The sequence below is a fragment of the Myxine glutinosa genome, chromosome 9 (genome assembly GCF_964187855.1).
Source record: "Myxine glutinosa chromosome 9, kmMyxGlut1.1, whole genome shotgun sequence".
NCBI lineage: Eukaryota > Metazoa > Chordata > Myxini > Myxiniformes > Myxinidae > Myxine > Myxine glutinosa.
In genome coordinates, this window is record NC_136269.1 from 140,989,387 (window position 1) to 141,008,356 (window position 18,970).

At 44.8% G+C, this 18,970-nt stretch overlaps 1 protein-coding gene across 7 annotated transcripts in view; it reads left to right on the forward strand.

The window, feature by feature from the left end:
* RMDN1 (regulator of microtubule dynamics 1) overlaps positions 1-18,117 on the forward strand; it is a 35,673-nt gene extending 17,556 nt beyond the window's left edge. Inside the window, exons 7-11 of one of the 7 annotated variants that reach the window (XR_010985956.2) lie at positions 2,780-2,867; positions 10,405-10,435; positions 16,025-16,094; positions 17,324-17,421; positions 17,609-18,117. Coding sequence is in view for 5 of the 7 variants with exons in the window: in XM_068127982.2 (XP_067984083.2) it covers positions 2,780-2,867; positions 10,405-10,435; positions 16,025-16,158; positions 17,324-17,374 (304 nt within the window). In the remaining 2 variants the exon portion in view is untranslated. Of the gene's footprint in view, positions 1-2,779; positions 2,868-10,404; positions 10,436-16,024; positions 16,159-17,323; positions 17,422-17,608 lie in introns of all 7 variants that reach the window. The other 6 variants (XR_010985955.2, XM_068127982.2, XM_068127984.2 and 3 more) reach the window with 6 other exon arrangements.
* Positions 18,118-18,970: the final 853 nt, after the last annotated feature.

Consider the following 18,970-nt stretch of genomic DNA (forward strand, 5'->3'; position numbering starts at 1 on the left):
TATTTGCCCGAACTCGATTAAGATAAGTTTGTTACTTTTTTTTTTGTTTTTTTTTTTGCAGTATGCCGAGCAAAAAAAGGAAGTGGGCGGAGGATTACGTGCGGTACGGGTTCACGTGTTTGACGGAACGGGACGGAAGTCAGCGTCCTCAATGCATGCTTTGCAATGTCAAGTTGAGCAACTCCAGCCGAGCACCAGCAAAACTACGGGACACTTAAAAAAACTGCACGGCGAGGGGCAGTACAATGACGCAACGCTGGATGAATTCAAATTGAAGAGAGTCTGAGTCGACGCAAGTGCTACCTTGCCCACTCTCAGCTTCGTTCCAATTGACAAACCGATCCTCACCGCGTCGTATGAAGTTGCGTACCTGATCGCAAAGCAGGGCAAACCGCACACCGTTGGCGAGACACTCATCAAACTGGCCGCGTTGAAGATGGCCAACATCATGCTGGGAAAAGCTGCTGAAAACAAGTTGTCTCTCGTTCCACTCTCAAATGACACAGTGAGATGCAGAATCGACGACATGAGCGACGACATCCTCGCCCAGATAGTTGCAGATTTAGTCGCGAGCCTGGCGAAATTCAGCCTTCAACTCGACGAGACCACCGACGTTTCGAATTTGAGCCAGCTCATCTTATTTGTGCGTTATGTCAAAGGAGACAAGATCAAGGAAGACTTTCTGTTCTGCAAGCCTCTCACAACAACGACGAAGGCAGCTGACGTGAAGAAGCTTGTGGACGACTTCTTCAGAAACAACGGACTCTCGTGGAACATGGTGTCTGCAGTTTGCTCGGACGGAGCTCCAGCCATGCTGGAATGCAACTCCGGTTTTGGAGCGCTGATGAAGGCCAATGCACCACACATCATCGTCACGCACTGCGTCCTGCACAGACACGCGCTGGCATCAAACCCTGCCTCCAAAACTGGCCAATGTTCTGAAAATCGTCGTTGAAACTGTGAATTACGTGCGAAGCCGTGCTCTGAACCATCGCATCTTCAAAGAGCTGTGCAATGAAATCGGCTCTGAATTCGAAGTCCTTCTCTACCACTCTAACGTTCGATGGTTATCACGAGGGAAGGTTGTGAGCCGTGTTTTTGCCTTGCGTGGAGAATTAGCCCTGTTTTTGCGAGAACACCAGCATTGCCATGCAACGCACTTCCAAGAGTCAGAGTTCATCCTCGCCTTGGCGTACTCGGCTGACATCTTCGACGCACTCAATCAACTCAATTGCCAGATGCAGGGCGGTGGAGTGAATGTCATCGAATCTGAAGAAAAGCTGAGCGCTTTCCGAAAGAAGTTACCGTTGTGGAGGCGGCAAACAGAGAACGACAACTTCACGAACATTTCGCTACTGGACGGGTGCGCGAGCGTGATCGAAGATGAGTCTGAAGTTGGAGGCACTGCTGTACCGGGGGAGCTGAAGCAAGCGATTGCCACGCACTTGGATGAACTGGGAAAGTCATTCAACGGCTACTTCCCCGACCAAGAGCAATACCCAGCATGAGTACCGCAGCCGTTTACTTTCGACGTTGCAACGGCAGATGTCAACGACCAATACCTCGACGACCTCATCGAACTTCAGCAGAGCCAGACTCAACAACAACTCTTCGGCACAACAACGCTCTCAACGTTTTGGTGCTGCCAAATGGAAGGGTATCCTCACATCGCTAAAATTGCCCTTGAGATCCTCACGCCGTTCATTACAACGTATCTCTGCGAGCATGCATTTTCGAAACTGGTGGACATTAAAACAAAGAAAAGGAGCAGGCTTGCATGCGAAAATGATTTGAGGGTGGCCCTTGCCAAAACAAAACCACGCATTTCCCAGATCGTCTCCCGAAAAGAAGAACAGAAAACGCATTAAGATGCAATTCTTCTGAAATTTTTTTTGTCAAATTTGAGGGGTTCCACGAGTGTTCGGTGGGTTTCGTTAGGGTTCGGCACCTTTAAAAGGGTTAAGAACCACTGTTCTAAAGGGTAATTATAAAGGGTTCTAAATTGTTATTCTAAAAGGTTTCATTCTTTTCTAGGCTTTGCCTATTTCATATTAAAAATGTCAAACTGAACCGTTTCCTTCGGACACAGGTGCGATGTTTTTATTCTATCTGCCTGTCGAGCAGCCAAACAAAATGTAAATCATTCCAAACAGGAAACCTCCTGTTTTTTTAAGGATGTCATAAGGGACACAAATAACTAATGTAACGGATAAATAAGATGGTGTAAAAGATGCTGTATCATTGGTGGTAAACTTCCGAATTTTTTTTTTTTGTTTTGTTACACCAACCTTTAAAACATCCTCTTTTTTTAAATTCAAATTTAATTACATACTTGAACACTGTACAACACAAATCACCTTGCTTGCACTTCCAAAATCTTCCAGTTTAACACTACTTGTCCAAAATTTTACACTATCTCAACCAATCAAATTTGCTGCACCTGCTCAGCATTGGGGAATATCGAGACTCAGACAAAATGGCAGCTCGTAGGAAATACAGGTTGTGCTCAGAAATGCAAAGCAAGAGTTGAAAAGACCCTTCCCATGTCCTTTTTCTCAAGACTCCATGGGGGTGACGTGTTCTATGAACTCTGCAGTTATTGATGCAGCACTAATCGATCAAAGTGCTGCAAAGTTTTCATTTGTGGAAAACAAGTTTCAACCAGTTATTAGCAAGTCTCCTTGGTTTGTTTATTGTTGAACTACATTTGTTCTGCATGACGTCATTATTAATGTTTGCACTATATCCTTTGTCCCCCCCCCCCCCCTCAACCCCGCAGGTGTTATACATTTGCGGAGATGCCCTGGTATCAGCACAGGATAGCATCTGTGCTTTTTGCAACACCACCAAGTTCAACATTTAAGGAGGTAACTAATATAAGTCAAACTGAACCGTTTCTCTGATGATGTAACTTACTGTATAGGGAACCAGGTTCCACATATTGGGATGTAACTTACTGTATAGGGAACCAGGTTCCACATATTGGGATGTAACTTACTGTATAGGGAACCAGGTTCCACATATTGGGATGTAACTTACTGTATAGGGAACCAGGTTCCACATATTGGGATGTAACTTACTGTATAGGGAACCAGGTTCCACATATTGGGATGTAACTTACTGTATAGCGAAAACAGGTTCCACATATTGGGATGTAACTTACTGTATAGGGAAAAAGGTTCCACATATTGGGATGTAACTTACTGTATAGCGAAAACAGGTTCCACATATTGGGATGTAACTTACTGTATAGGGAAAAAGGTTCCACATATTGGGATGTAACTTACTGTATAGCGAAAACAGGTTCCACATATTGGGATGTAACTTACTGTATAGGGAAAAAGGTTCCACATATTGGGATGTAACTTACTGTATAGCGAAAACAGGTTCCACATATTGGGATGTAACTTACTGTATAGGGAACCAGGTTCCACATATTGGGATGTAACTTACTGTATAGCGAAAACAGGTTCCACATATTGGGATGTAACTTACTGTATAGGGAAAAAGGTTCCACATATTGGGATGTAACTTACTGTATAGCGAAAACAGGTTCCACATATTGGGATGTAACTTACTGTATAGGGAACCAGGGTTCACATATTGGGATGTAACTTACTGTATAGGGAACCAGGTTCCACATATTGGGATGTAACTTACTGTATAGCGAAAACAGGTTCCACATATTGGGATGTAACTTACTGTATAGCGAAAACAGGTTCCACATATTGGGATGTAACTTACTGTATATGGAACCAGGTTCCACATATTGGGATGTAACTTACTGTATAGTGAAAACAGGTTCCACATATTGGGATGTAACTTACTGTATAGCGAAAACAGGTTCCACATATTGGGATGTAACTTACTGTATAGGGAACCAGGTTCCACATATTGGGATGTAACTTACTGTATAGCGAAAACAGGTTCCACATATTGGGATGTAACTTACTGTATAGGGAACCAGGTTCCACATATTGGGATGTAACTTACTGTATAGGGAACCAGGTTCCACATATTGGGATGTAACTTACTGTATAGCGAAAACAGGTTCCACATATTGGGATGTAACTTACTGTATAGGGAACCAGGTTCCACATATTGGGATGTAACTTACTGTATAGCGAAAACAGGTTCCACATATTGGGATGTAACTTACTGTATAGGGGAACCAGGTTCCACATACTGGGATGTAACTTACTGTATAGGGGAACCAGGTTCCACATATTGGGATGTAACTTACTGTATAGGGGAACCAGGTTCCACATACTGGGATGTAACTTACTGTATAGCGAAAACAGGTTCCACATATTGGGATGTAACTTACTGTATAGGGAAAAAGGTTCCACATATTGGGATGTAACTTACTGTATAGGGGAACCAGGTTCCACATACTGGGATGTAACTTACTGTATAGCGAAAACAGGTTCCACATATTAATAATAATAATAATGCATTTATTTTATATAGCGCTTTTCAGGAAGCCCAAAGACGCTTTGACAGAGTGCAAAACATAATGCATAGCAAAACATAAAGACAGTTGCAAAAAAAAAGAAGAATCAATAGGGAAATATTCAAAGCACAAAGGAGGGAGAAGGAGAGGAGATAGTCAGGGGTTAGATGCTGTGGGTTAAATGTTGAATGCAGTGTTGAACAGGTGGGTCTTGAGTGATGTTTTGAATGTGGTGAGTGAGGAGGAGTCTCTGATGGTGTGAGGTAGCGAGTTCCAGAGGGTGGGAGCAGCGATGGAGAAGGCCCTGTCCCCCCAGGATCTAAATTTGGTCCGGATGGGGGGGGTCAGGAGGTTGGTACCAGCAGAGCGGAGGTTGCGGGTGGGAGTGTGTCTGGAGAGGAGGTCAGCCAGGTAGGATGGGGCCAGGTTATGGAGGGCTTTGTAGGTCAAGAGGAGGATTTTGTACTGGATTCTCTGGGAGATGGGGGGCCAGTGAAGCTTGTAAAGGACGGGGGTGATGTGGTCATGGGTCCGGGAATGGGTGAGTAGACGGGCAGCGGAGTTCTGAATGTATTGGAGTTTATTGGTGATTGTTGAGGGTGAACCATAAAGGAGGCTATTGCAGTAGTCCAGACGGGAAGTGATGAAGGCGTGGATGAGGGTTTCTGCAGCCACGGAGGAGAGGGATGGACGGAGACGGGCGATGTTTTTCAGGTGAAAGAAGGCTGTCTTTGTGATCTGTTTAGTGTATTTGTCGAAGGAGAGGGTTTGGTCAAAGATGATGCCAAGATTCCGGATGTGAGGGGAGGTGGATACTGGGAAACCGTCGATGTTGAGGGCAAAGTTATGGGTGGACTTGGTGAGCGTTTTTGGGCCAATGATGATTATTTCAGATTTATCACAGTTAAGTTTGAGGAAGTTGATTTGAAGCCAGGATTTTATTTCAGTGATGCAGTTTGTCAGGATAGAGTGGGTGGCGGTGGAGATGGACTTGGTGGAGATGAAAAGCTGGATGTCATCGGCGAAGCAGTGGAATTGGAGACCATGACGGCGGATTAAGTGACCGAGGGGGGACAGGTAAAGGATGAAGAGGAGGGGGCCAAGAACTGAACCTTGGGGGACACCTTGGGGGAGGGGAGCAGTGGGGGATTTGCAGTTATTGATGGAGATGAACTGACGTCTGTCAGAGAGGTATGATTTAATCCAAGAGAGGGCAGTGCCGGTAATGTTAAAGGTGGATTCAAGTCGGGTGAGGAGGATGGTGTGATCGATGGTGTCAAAGGCGGCGCTGAGGTCGAGGAGGATGAGAATGTTGAGGTTGCCAGCGTCAGAGGAGAGGAGAAGGTCGTTGGTGATTTTGAGGAGAGCAGTTTCAGTACTGTGGTTGGAGCGGAATCCGGATTGGAATGTTTCATACAGGTTATTGGCAGAGAGGTGATGTTTGAGTTGAGTGGCTACAGCGCGTTCCAAAACCTTTGACAGAAAGGGTAGGTTGGAGATGGGTCTGAAGTTATTTAGGGTGTCAGGGTTTAGTCCAGGTTTTTTCAGAATGGGGGTAACAGCAGCAATTTTGAGGGATGGTGGGACGATGCCTGTAGACAGGGAGGAGTTTATTGTTGCAATGATAAGTGGAGAGAGAGCAGGAAGGGAGGCCTTGACAAAGCTGGAGGGGATGGGGTCAAGAGTGCAGGTGGCAGTTTTCATTCCGATGAGGAGTTCAGAGAGGTCAGTAGGGGAGACTGGGGAGAATTGAGACAGGGGATGGCAGGATAAGGGGGGGCAGGTGGTTTGAGGGGGAGCAGGTGCGGCGGTGGTCAAGCTGTTGTAGATGTTTTCAATTTTGCGTTGGAAGAATGAAAGGAAGGAGATGCAGTTGTCTATTGTGAATGACTGGGTGGTGGTGTTCAGGGGGCTGAGGAGTTTGTTTATTGTAGAGAAGAGTGCTTTTGGGTTTCCGGAGCCAGAGTGGATAATTTGAGAGTAGTAGGCGGAGCGGGCGTGGGAGAGGGCATCTTTATAGTGTTGTATGTGGTCCTTGTAGGCCTGGGAGTGAACTGTGAGACCTGTTTTATTGCGGAGTCTTTCAAGTTGGCGAGCACGAGTTTTCATCAGGTAGCGAAATGTATACTGTATAGGGAAAAGTGTATACTGTATAGGGAAAAAGGTTCCACATATTGGGATGTAACTTACTGTACAGGGAAAAAGGTTCCACATATTGGGATGTAACTTACTGTATAGGGAAAAAGGTTCCACATATTGGGATGTAACTTACTGTATAGGGAAAAAGGGTCCACATATTGGGATGTAACTTACTGTATAGCGAAAACAGGTTCCACATATCGGGATGTAACTTACTGTATAGGGAACCAGGTTCCACATATCGGGATGTAACTTACTGTATAGGGAACCAGGTACCACATATTGGGATGTAACTTACTGTATAGGGAACCAGGTTCCACATATTGGGATGTAACTTACTGTATAGCGAAAACAGGTTCCACATATCGGGATGTAACTTACTGTATAGGGAACCAGGTTCCACATATCGGGATGTAACTTACTGTATAGCGAAAACAGGTTTCACATATTGGGATGTAACTTACTGTATAGGGGAACCAGGTTCCACATACTGGGATGTAACTTACTGTATAGGGAAAAAGGGTCCACATATTGGGATGTAACTTACTGTATAGCGAAAACAGGTTCCACATATTGGGATGTAACTTACTGTATAGGGAACCAGGTTCCACATATTGGGATGTAACTTACTGTATAGCGAAAACAGGTTCCACATATTGGGATGTAACTTACTGTATAGGGGAACCAGGTTCCACATACTGGGATGTAACTTACTGTATCGGGAAAAAGGGTCCACATATTGGGATGTAACTTACTGTATAGCGAAAACAGGTTCCACATATTGGGATGTAACTTACTGTATAGGGAACCAGGTTCCACATATTGGGATGTAAATTACTGTATAGCGAAAACAGGTTCCACATATTGGGATGTAACTTACTGTATAGGGGAACCAGGTTCCACATACTGGGATGTAAATTACTGTATAGCGAAAACAGGTTTCACATATTGGGATGTAACTTACTGTATAGGGAACCAGGTTCCACATATTGGGATGTAACTTACTGTATAGCGAAAACAGGTACCACATATTGGGATGTAACTTACTGTATAGGGAACCAGGTTCCACATATTGGGATGTAACTTACTGTATAGGGAACCAGGTTCCACATATTGGGATGTAACTTACTGTACAGGGAAAAAGGTTCCACATATTGGGATGTAACTTACTGTATAGGGAAAAAGGTTCCACATATTGGGATGTAACTTACTGTATAGCAAAAACAGGTTCCACATATTGGGATGTAACTTACTGTATAGGGAACCAGGTTCCACATACTGGGATGTAACTTACTGTATAGGGAACCAGGTTCCACATACTGGGATGTAACTTACTGTATAGGGGAACCAGGTTCCACATACTGGGATGTAACTTACTGTATAGGGGAACCAGGTTCCACATATTGGGATGTAACTTACTGTATAGGGAACCAGGTTCCACATACTGGGATGTAACTTACTGTATAGCGAAAACAGGTTCCACATATTGGGATGTAACTTGCCATATAGGAAAACAGGATCCACATAATGGGATGTAACTTGCCATATAGGAAAACAAGATCCACATAATGGGATGTAACTTACCATATAAGAAAACAGGATCCACATATTGGGATGTAACTTGCCATATAGGAAAACAGGATCCACATAATGGGATGTAACTTACCATATAGGAAAACAGGATCCACATAATGGGATGTAACTTACCATATAGGAAAACAGGATCCACATAATGGGATGTAACTTACCATATAGGAAAACGGGATCCACATAATGGGATGTAACTTACCATATAGGAAAACAGGATCCACATAATGGGATGTAACTTACCATATAGGAAAACAGGATCCACATAATGGGATGTAACTTACCATATAGGAAAACAGGATCCACATAATGGGATGTAACTTACCATATAGGAAAACAGGATCCACATAATGGGATGTAACTTACCATATAGGAAAACAGGATCCACATAATGGGATGTAACTTACCATATAGGAAAACAGGATCCACATAATGGGATGTAACTTACCATATAAGAAAACAGGATCCACATAATGGGATGTGACTTACCATATAAGAAAACAGGATCCACATAATGGGATGTAACTTACCATATAGGAAAACAGGATCCACATAATGGGATGTAACTTACCATATAGGAAAACAGGATCCACATAATGGGATGTAACTTACCATATAGGAAAACAGGATCCACATAATCGGATGTAACTTACCATATAGGAAAACAGGATCCACATAATGGGATGTGACTTACCATATAAGAAAACAGGATCCACATAATGGGATGTAACTTACCATATAGGAAAGCAGGATCCACATAATGGGATGTAACTTACCATATAACAAAACAGGATCCAAACATCAGGACATAATGTGCAGTACAACTACACGTTTAACACGACAGGAAGTAACTTAATGTGCAGATGAACAAGTTCAGTGCCCCAGGAGGTAAATTACCATCAGGATGAACAACACCAACGTTGGATGGCCAGGACATTGTAACGTTCCGAAACCAATGGAACATTAGCTTCACTTAAGTCCTTCACAGTTCCATTGGTACCTGACTGCCGTATATGTGTAAGGATGATTTAAAAGGTGTGCATCAGATAACACTTGATCATAATTTGGGAAAACCTTTTGCATCATTCACCACTCGGTACATGAAAATGTATATATATTTTTAAACAGACGAGTTACAAAGGTGGGCGGTCCGCTTCGAAAGTCCGCTTATCCGCTTATCCGCTGCAGCGGACTAACGTTTTCGAAGCGGATAAGCGAATCGGAACAACCCCCGGAAACCGAAGCAGATAAGCGTAAGCGGACTACCGAAAAATTAAAGCGCATCGCGATTCGCCAAATCAGCTGTTAGCCTGAGCCGTTACTCTAGAATTGTGAATATTTATTTAAGTGAATAATAAGTGAAAACTGAATATTTTATTGGACGCTAGAGCGGCAATAACGTCAAGATGGAGAGATTTCTGACTCTCCAGCCCAGCGGCAGTGCCAGGGACAGGCACACGAGCGACGCAAACCAGCAGTCCCAGCACAGCGACATCCACAACCCGGCGGTCAACATGATGGGGGACGTGGAGGACAGTCAGGAGATCTGCGCCCTGACCCCTCAGCTCGCGCGCAGCGAGAGCAGGATGTTGCTGGACTCAATCGAGTCGGCTGAGATCAACGTGACAATGGACACAGACAATTCCTCAAGAAGGCCCACGAGGTGGAGGAGGAAGACGAGGACTAGTCAACAGACTGCTAGTCTGTTGACTAGTAGACTCTCTTGTCAAAGAAAGGACGGGCAAATTGATTTTTCTTTAATGTAACTTGCATATATTAAAATTATATTTAAATTAACTGTAGAGTAGAGTAGAGTCGAGTGGAAAACTTTATTTCAATAAATTTTGAATAAATTTTATTTAAATAAAAATGTATATTTTTGATCTTAAAAGCTTTGTTTGTCTTTGTAGTAGTTAGAAATGGCTATTTAGGCTTAAAACGCATTAAATTCCGTTTAGAAACGTCAAAAAGCGCTTTAAAAACGTCGAAGCGCTTTTAAAAAATCGAATCGAAGCGGATAAGCGGTAAGCGGACTAAGATTTTCGGCCGCTGAAGCGGATAAGCTAATCGGACTACACGGGCTGGCGGAGCGGATAAGCGGTAAGCGGACTTAAAATTTTCCGAATCGCGCCCACCTTTAACGAGTTATTTGAAGCATCGTTTGTTCCTTGGTGTGAGTATTAATCCACTTTCATTGTGGTCATTTTGTTGATGTGTTTGTACAGGCGCTGCAGTATTTTACAAGAGCAGAGAAAGGTAAGACTTATTGTTATATGATCATCATCCCACCACATCCCGGTTCTCTCCCCTCTCCCCTCGCTCCAATCCCCCCTTCTCCCAAATTTCCAGTTTTCCTTCCTGAGAGATTCTTTCTGTATCCATCTTGTCCACCCCATGCATCCTCCATTGCTCCTACACGCATTGTTTGTCTGTCTCCTTATATCCCTGGCCTTCAATTCTTTTGTTGGTGTCCCCCCCCCCCATCCCCCCCCCTTGTCTGTCTCTGTCTCTCTCTGCTGCTCCTTTTGTCCTGTTGCATCCTGATTGGTTCATTGTACTAGTACTAGCTCTTCCTCGAACCTTGACTACATATACTAAAAAACACAAAACATTTAATCTGGAACGAGCTTGTAACATGATGTACAGACATGCGTACCTATACGCAAAATGTCTATTTTATACGAAAAACTGCAACAATGTGTGATTACATCTACTAGGGCATGCCCGTACTATATATATACGTATATCTAAAATTATATCCCCCCCCTCTATTTACATGAAATGGTTTGGTCCATTCGCAAAGCCAAAGCGAACGGCTTGCGAGTACGGTGACAATCCCCCCCCTCTATTTACATGAAATGGTTTGGTCCAAAGCGAACGGCTTGCGAGTACGGTGACAATCCCCCCCCTCTATTTACATGAAATGGTTTGGTCCAAAGCGAACGGCTTGCGAGTACGGTGACAATCCCCCCCCCTCTATTTACATGAAATGGTTTGGTCCAAAGCGAACGGCTTGTGGAGTTTGGTAAAGAAATCGCCATAGCGTGCACAAACGCGCAGGAAAGCGAAAGAATCGCAAATTAGTTTTAATTAGTTTTAAAACATAGTTTAACGCCAACATAGCGGCAACATAGTTTGCCAACGTGAAATAAATGAATACGCTCTCAAATGTGCCGTCCGAGGCAGAGTCTGTTCGCCACGTTCGGCACACGTGATAACTCGCTGCTCTCTGATTGGTTGAATCGTTTTTTGGACATAGCTCGGTAACTACTTGTCCGATTAATATGAAACCTTGAAAAGGCACATCCTCGGGTCCCCAGCAATATACCTGGCAAGTTTCAAGTATATCGGACCCGTGGTTGTCGAGAAACAGCGGTCACAGACAAACATACACACAGAGATTACTGGAATTATAGATAGATGCATCCGTGGAAATTATACACTGATAAATAATCACAAGATTTAAAAAAATTAATTCTTTCACTTCTTGTCTTTCATATTTTCACCGCACGTGACAAGTTCCGCATCGGCGGGAGAGAGATTTCTAAAATGGTGTAGAGAGGAATCGATTGTTACTTGTCTTGTGATCAAATTGTATACAGTTAAGGGTGGTAGAGAACCTCCTCTCTCATGCTCCCCACCCCTACCCCCCCACCCCCCACTTCATTTTCTCATTGATGTTTATAAACCCATGAAAATACAGAAGGTTTATATTTGCACATTTCTAGCTTTCACCATGAGACGGTGGAAAAAGGTCCTTTTTGCAGTATTTCTTGGAATAGAACAAGAGAAAAATGACCACAGTGTGGTCACCAGCTGCGACGTGTAGAATCATGAGGATATCCGTTGCAATATGCGCAACCAAATTCGACCAGTCATTAAATTATACGCATGCACTAGCGTCTTTTTGTCTTTCAGTTCTGGTGTTGTCCTTTGTTTTGCGACGCAACATGCTTCATCAACTGATTACATATAATGTATGGACGTGAATGTTATTTCTGGTAATGTTAATGTTAATTCATTAATGTTATTAATGTCATTAATGTTATTTATCTATACTGAAATGCAAAATAAACTTACCACCTTTGAAACCTTTAAATATCAACAATAACACTGCGAGTAGTAAATGTGTGAACTTATTTGTGGACAATAGTGTCCTCACTGTCAGACAAAACAGTCACGGATGGTCACTTGAACCTTCAATGGTCACTTCATAGCACAGCTGTTGAACAGCCGTTTTGACTGTCAGTGATTAGCCAAGGGGTATGGGATGATTTTAATGAGCTGCACGTGATGTCTTGATATTGGCTTTAAAAAGGCCAGTGCAAAATGGGCATTTCAATCAACATGCCACGATTGTCAAGGGATCAACAGCAGCGTGCCCTGGGCATGCTGCAAGGCGGACTGAGCTACCGTGAGGTGGCACGTCGCCTTTCCTGTTCACACCAGACGATATCGGCCCTGGTGGACAGACACCCTCCACAACTCTGCAGATGACAGACCTCGATCAGGGAGGCCAAGAGTCACCACTGCAAGGCAGGACAGGCAGATGGTCCGAAGTCACCTTCGGGATCGATTCCGTCCAGCATCCCGCACTGCGGCAGAAACTCCGGGGCATGCAAACCCACGGATCTCCAATGATACTGCACGAAGACGACTGCATGACTATGGTCTGACTGCCAGAAGACCATACAGAGGCCCCGTGATGACGGCTGCCCATCGCCGCAACCGACAGATATGGTGCCAGCAGCATCAGCGGTGGACCTTGGCGCAGTGAAATGTAATAAAATTGTAACAGTTCAAAATAAAACAAACCAACAATTGCTTATTGAAACATTGGCATTTTATTGATGACATGTCAAGTTTTTGACCAAGATACACCATCTCATCAGTTTGTTCTACAGTACAGAACAGCACAGGGTGCAATGTCAGTCCCCTTTCAATAGCGTGTGTGGCCACCATTGTTTTGGATAGAGGCAGTGCATCGTCGGCGTATACTGCCTACCAGTCTTTTGATGGATTGCTGCTGGATTCTGTCCCACTCTGTCCTCAATGTCTGAAGCAGCTCTGCCCGTGTCCTGGCCCTGCCAACTACGCGTCTCCCAAGCTCATCCCACAGGTGCTCTATGGGATTCAGGTCAGGGGAGAGCGCAGGCCACTGCATGGTGTTGATGTTCTCGCCTTGGAGAAATGCAGTGGTAAAGCGAGCAGCATGGGGACGAGCGTTGTCATGCTGAAAGGTTCTCAGTTCTGGGTGGTCTACCAGGAATGGCAGCAGATGAGGTCGCAGGATGTTATCCACATACCGCTGGGCGTTAAGATTCCCATCCACAACCACCAGCGGCGTCCTGTACCGGCCTGATATGGCGGCCCACACCATCACACTTGGGCCACCCCACCTGTTGGCCTGACGCACGCAACAATCGGCATATCGCTCGCCAGTTCTTCTCCAGACACGCTCACGCCCATCAGGACTGTCCACACAGAACCTTGACATCGCTGAAAGCGACCTCGTTCCACTGTGCCAAGGTCCACCGCTGATGCTGCTGGCACCATCTGTCGGTTGCGGCGATGGGCAGCCGTCATCACGGGGCCTCTGTATGGTCTTCTGGCAGTCAGACCATAGTCATGCAGTCGTCTTCGTGCAGTATCATTGGAGATCCGTGGGTTTGCACGCCCCGGAGTTTCTGCCGCAGTGCGGGATGCTGGACGGAATCGATCCCGCAGGTGACTTCGGACCATCTGCCTGTCCTGCCTTGCAGTGGTGACTCTTGGCCTCCCTGATCGAGGTCTGTCATCTGCAGAGTTGTGGAGGGTGTCTCTGTCCACCAGGGCCGATATCGTCTGGTGTGAACAGCCAAGGCGACGTGCCACCTCACGGTAGCTCAGTCCGCCTTGCAGCATGCCCAGGGCACGCTGCCGTTGATCCCTTGACAATCGTGGCATGTTGATTGAAATGCCCATTTTGCACTGGCCTTTTTAAAGCCAATATCAAGACATCACGTGCAGCTCATTAAAATCATCCCGTACCCCTTGGCTAATCACTGACAGTCAAAACGGCTGTTCAACAGCTGTGCTATGAAGTGACCATTGAAGGTTCAAGTGACCATCCGTGACCGTTTTGTCTGACAGTGAGGACACTATTGTCCACAAATAAGTTCACACATTTACTACACGCAGTGTTATTGTTGATATTTAAAGGTTTCAAAGGTGGTAAGTTTCTTTTGCGCTTCAGTATATATCCCAACATGATAACAATTACATTGATTGCCTTACAAAGCATACGTTACCTCATACCAACGCACGTCCGAGTGTATGTGCCATTGCGCATGCGCTATTCAAAAAGGCACCCCAACAACAAGAACAACAACGCGGTCCTCTCATAGAGCTGCTCGTCGCAGCTAAAAATATCTTGCACAAAAATATTACGTGGAAACAAAATCAAAGTAATTTGAAACTTAAATGGGGTGGGGATGTGTGCAAATGTTTTAAAAACAATTATCATGACACAAGCCCTAACCTGGACAATTATAATTATACAAATCTTAACTTGGACAATTTATCATTATACAAGCCCTAACTTGGATAATTATCATTATACAAGCCCTAACTTGGATAATTATCATTACTAGTGAGATACTCGTGCTACGCACGGGTGGGAGGCCGGAAGCAAACAGGCAATGCAAATACAGCAAATGCTAAAGCATGAAACCAATAAATTCCACATTCTTGTGGCACCCTCAGTCGCACGTCAGACATGGACAGCAAGTTCGTGAAGGACTTCCATGAAAAACGTACCCGTTCACAAACAAATGGGTACGTTCACGTATAGAAACATCGATCGTGGGTCCGTGGCGAATCTGCATATGGCGATCCGCGAAGTTCACGTTTAGAAGGTAGAAACCATCACGGCATGTCGTCATTCACTTGAACTCGATATCTCCTTTTTTCATTCCAAACAGCATAACTCCAATCACAAATTAATCACAAAATAAACTTTCAACAACATTGTTAATGTTTCCTTCATTGTAAAAACAACCAAGTCAACAGTTAAAAGGATTTTGAGCCGATAGGTGTTACAGCTTTGGCAAGATTGATGGAGACAGCGATCTGTTAGCGTATACACCGCCCAAATAGCTATGTGGAATTCTCTCATGTAGAGATTAAACTCCCGTCATTTGAACTTTGGCCGAGGTCATTATTTACTTTTAATGATGTTTATATACGAATCAAAAAGAAGATAATTGGTTTTGGGTCGTCCTTTCCGCATATCTTGTGGGATTGTGAGTTGGAGAGACGACCGTGATGGCGGGGAGGGGGTTGGCATTCTCTCAAGCAGGGATTCAACCCATGTCCTTATAAAAGGTCTTTGTCCGAGGTCACCGAGTCCCATCGGTGCAGCCGTTTGTGCGGCACCCGGGAAAATAACGTTATGCAGGAGTCCAAACCTGAAAATGCTGGAGGCCAAAGCTGAAATTGGAAAAACAATATAGCCTATTTTACTCCAGGAGATCCCAGGATTACCCACCCAAAATATCGTTGCGATCGGTTCAGCCGTTTTTTGCCATACCTTCGAATGGACGGACTGACGGACGGATGGACGGACGGACAGACAGACAGACAGACAGACGGACGGACGGACATTTGGTGAATTATAGTAAGATACAAACCTCATATTGGACAATTATCCAACTGGCTCAGACATTTTATTGCCCTAAAAACGGCCAAGACCTTCTAAAATAGATCTCATGTGATCTGTTGTTTCCCCATATTGAACAGTTACACCTTTTATTTAATGTTATAGTAACAAGTGATGTTATGGTGATTGTGTTGTGGTTTTTGCAGTTGAGCCAAACTTTTACAGCAAGAACTTACTCATGCTCGGCAAGACCTTGCTGAAGCTGGGAAATCAGAGGTATGCGCTGCTGTGGCTGACGAAGGCTCAGCAGTTTCCTGCAAGAACTGAAGAGGATAGGCAGGTATGAATTGAGGAGAACAGGCAGGTATGAACTGAGGAGAACAGGCAGGTATGAACTGAGGAGAACAGGCAGGTATGAACTGAGGAGAACGGGCAGGTATGAACTGAGGAGAACGGGCAGGTATGAACTGAGGAGAACGGGCAGGTATGAAATGAGGAGGACAGGCAAGTGCTGTGGTGGCGGTCACTACACGCAAATGGACTAGTAGCTACTGGACTGTCGTTGGCAGGTGTGGTCGCTACTAGACACGACAGGGGTGGTCGCTACTAGACACGGCAGGGGTGGTCGCTACTAGACACGGCAGGGGTGGTCGCTACTAGACGCGGCAGAGGCGGTCGCTACAAGACGCAGCAGAGGCGGCAGAGGCGGTCGCTGCTAGACGCGACGGGACCTGTCGTTACTACGCGTTACTACGCGGTCGCTACTGGGTGCGACGGGACCGGTCTTACTCAGCGAAGAAGGGGCGAATGCTAGGTGTGGCGGGGGCGGTCGCTACTGGGTGCGACGGGACCGGTCGTTACTAGGCGAAGAAGGGGCGACTGCTAGGTGTGGCGGAGGCGGTCGCTACTGGGTGCCACGGGACCAGTCATTACTAGGCAAAGAAGGGGCGACTGCTAGGTGTGGCGGAGGCGGTCGCTACTGGGTGCCACGGGACCAGTCGACCAGTCATTACTCGGCAAAGAAGGGGCGACTGCTAGGTGTGGTGGGGGCGGTCGCTACTGGGTGCGATGGGACCAGTCGTTACAAGGTGAAGAAGGGGCGACTGCTCGGTGTGGCGGAGGCGGTCGTTACTGGGTGCGACGGGACCGGTCGTTACTAGGTGCAGAAGGGGGGACTGCTCGATGTGGCGGGGGTAGTCTTGCTTGGCAAGCCTGTTTAAGAGAGTGAAGGTCAAACAACAAAGTGTGTTGTCCAATTACCCAAGATTGCCTCGGTGATCCTTGTTTGACAATATTGTGGAAGTTTTACAGTTCGTAGAACTTTGTCGTGAGGATGGGGAATGAAACAAACTAATGTAAGAGTAAGAGCTTGTGATTCCTGGCAGAGTGTAAAATGAGTCTGGTTTGTTATGGAGAAGAAAGTGAATTAGTTGTTTCCATGTTGTGCAGACACATGCAGAGGTTGAAACGATTTCTTTAACGAGTTTATCTGAATTGTTGTTCAGGTTCAAAAGGAAGCTGCGGAACTCTTAAAGGACGCCATCAGGAAGACGTGATTCGATTTGTCGTCCTTTCCTTCCCTACGTTTAGGTGATTGATGATGGTAGTTAACACTCCCCAGCTGATTTTAGATTTTGTCTGTGTAGTTGATGAGTGTCATAATAATAATAATAATAACAATGGGTGTGGTGGTGGTTATGGTCTCTCTGCCTTCTACCACCTCCTTTCTGGTCTTGCACCCTCTGCTCCTTCTGTGCCCCCCTCCCCCTCGTTCCCACTCCAACCCCCAGGTTTCTACAGGGCTCATATGGTCCACCATCAACCCCCTTCTGGTGAAAATACCTAAATCCAGGATCACTGCTCACCTCCACTCATTTGTTCCTCTTTTTCCCTGCCTGTGGAATCAACTTCCAACCTCTTCAATCTCATCGTTCCCTCCAGGTCTTCAACACAGCTGTTCACCATCATCTCAGATCATCCCCAATTCAAAACCATGATCTTTTCTACCCTCATTAATCCCACACAGACGCCTCCTCATTAAAATTTTCCCTCCTTGGAATTTCCTTCTCTATCCATGTTCTCCACCCCATGCATGGTTTGCATCTTGTTTTTGTCTGTTTCGTCCTGATCTATTCAATGTACCAGCTCTTCCATGAGCCTCGACTATGTATTAAAAACAAACTTTTCGACAAGAGATTGATTGCATCTTCATGCATACGAAGTGTAGATCGTGCAACATTTTGGAACGGAGATTTACCCAATGGAATGTTTTCAATAAATCAATATGTTTTTAAACTCATTTTACTCTCTTCTTTACCTTCACCACTGATTGTGGACGGAGGTTGTGTTTTCACTCCTGGCTGTTTGATTTTATGCCTGTGAACAAGATATCTCAAAATTGTGGACGGATTCGGACAAACTTTGGCAGAGAGGTCGTGTGTGTGACAAGGACTAATCGATTCGATTTTGGTGAAGATCTGAATATGGATTCAGATACGATAATTATTAATTTTTAAGTGATTCTTCACCATTGAGTGATGGGACTAAAAACAATACATAGCACGATATCTCAAAAGGTTATGGACGGATTTGGACGAAACCTGGTGGACAGTTTGGGTGTGTGATAAAGACTAATCAACTCGATTTTGGTGAAGATCTGAATTTTGATTTGGATACGACAATTATTTAATTTTAAGTGATTCTTCACCATTGAGAGATCGGGTGAAAAGCGATGTATATAACATGATATTTTAAAAAGTAATGGATGAGTTATGACTAAACTAGGTGGATGAGCTGGTTAGGTGACAAGAACAAGCAGATTAGATTTTGGTTCAGGTCCGAATCCAGATCCGCATCAGTGGGTTACAAAACATAAACTGTTCAGCCTGGCGGAGGTATGCGCGCTACCGAGTGTCTTTCCAGTTTCTTTAAGCGTCAGCTGCACATAATTACAACTCAAAACATTCCTTACATATTCTGCCATTTTTGAATTATTTCAACCCGCACGAGAATAAAAGGCTTCCTTTTGTTTTTTCTATCGTGGTACTTTTCCCACTGGTTCCGCTTGTTAAATATGTCAAAGGAAATATCAATAGATATACACCGACAACTGGGAGAACGATAAAAGCGCAGGGATATATATATTGTTGCGG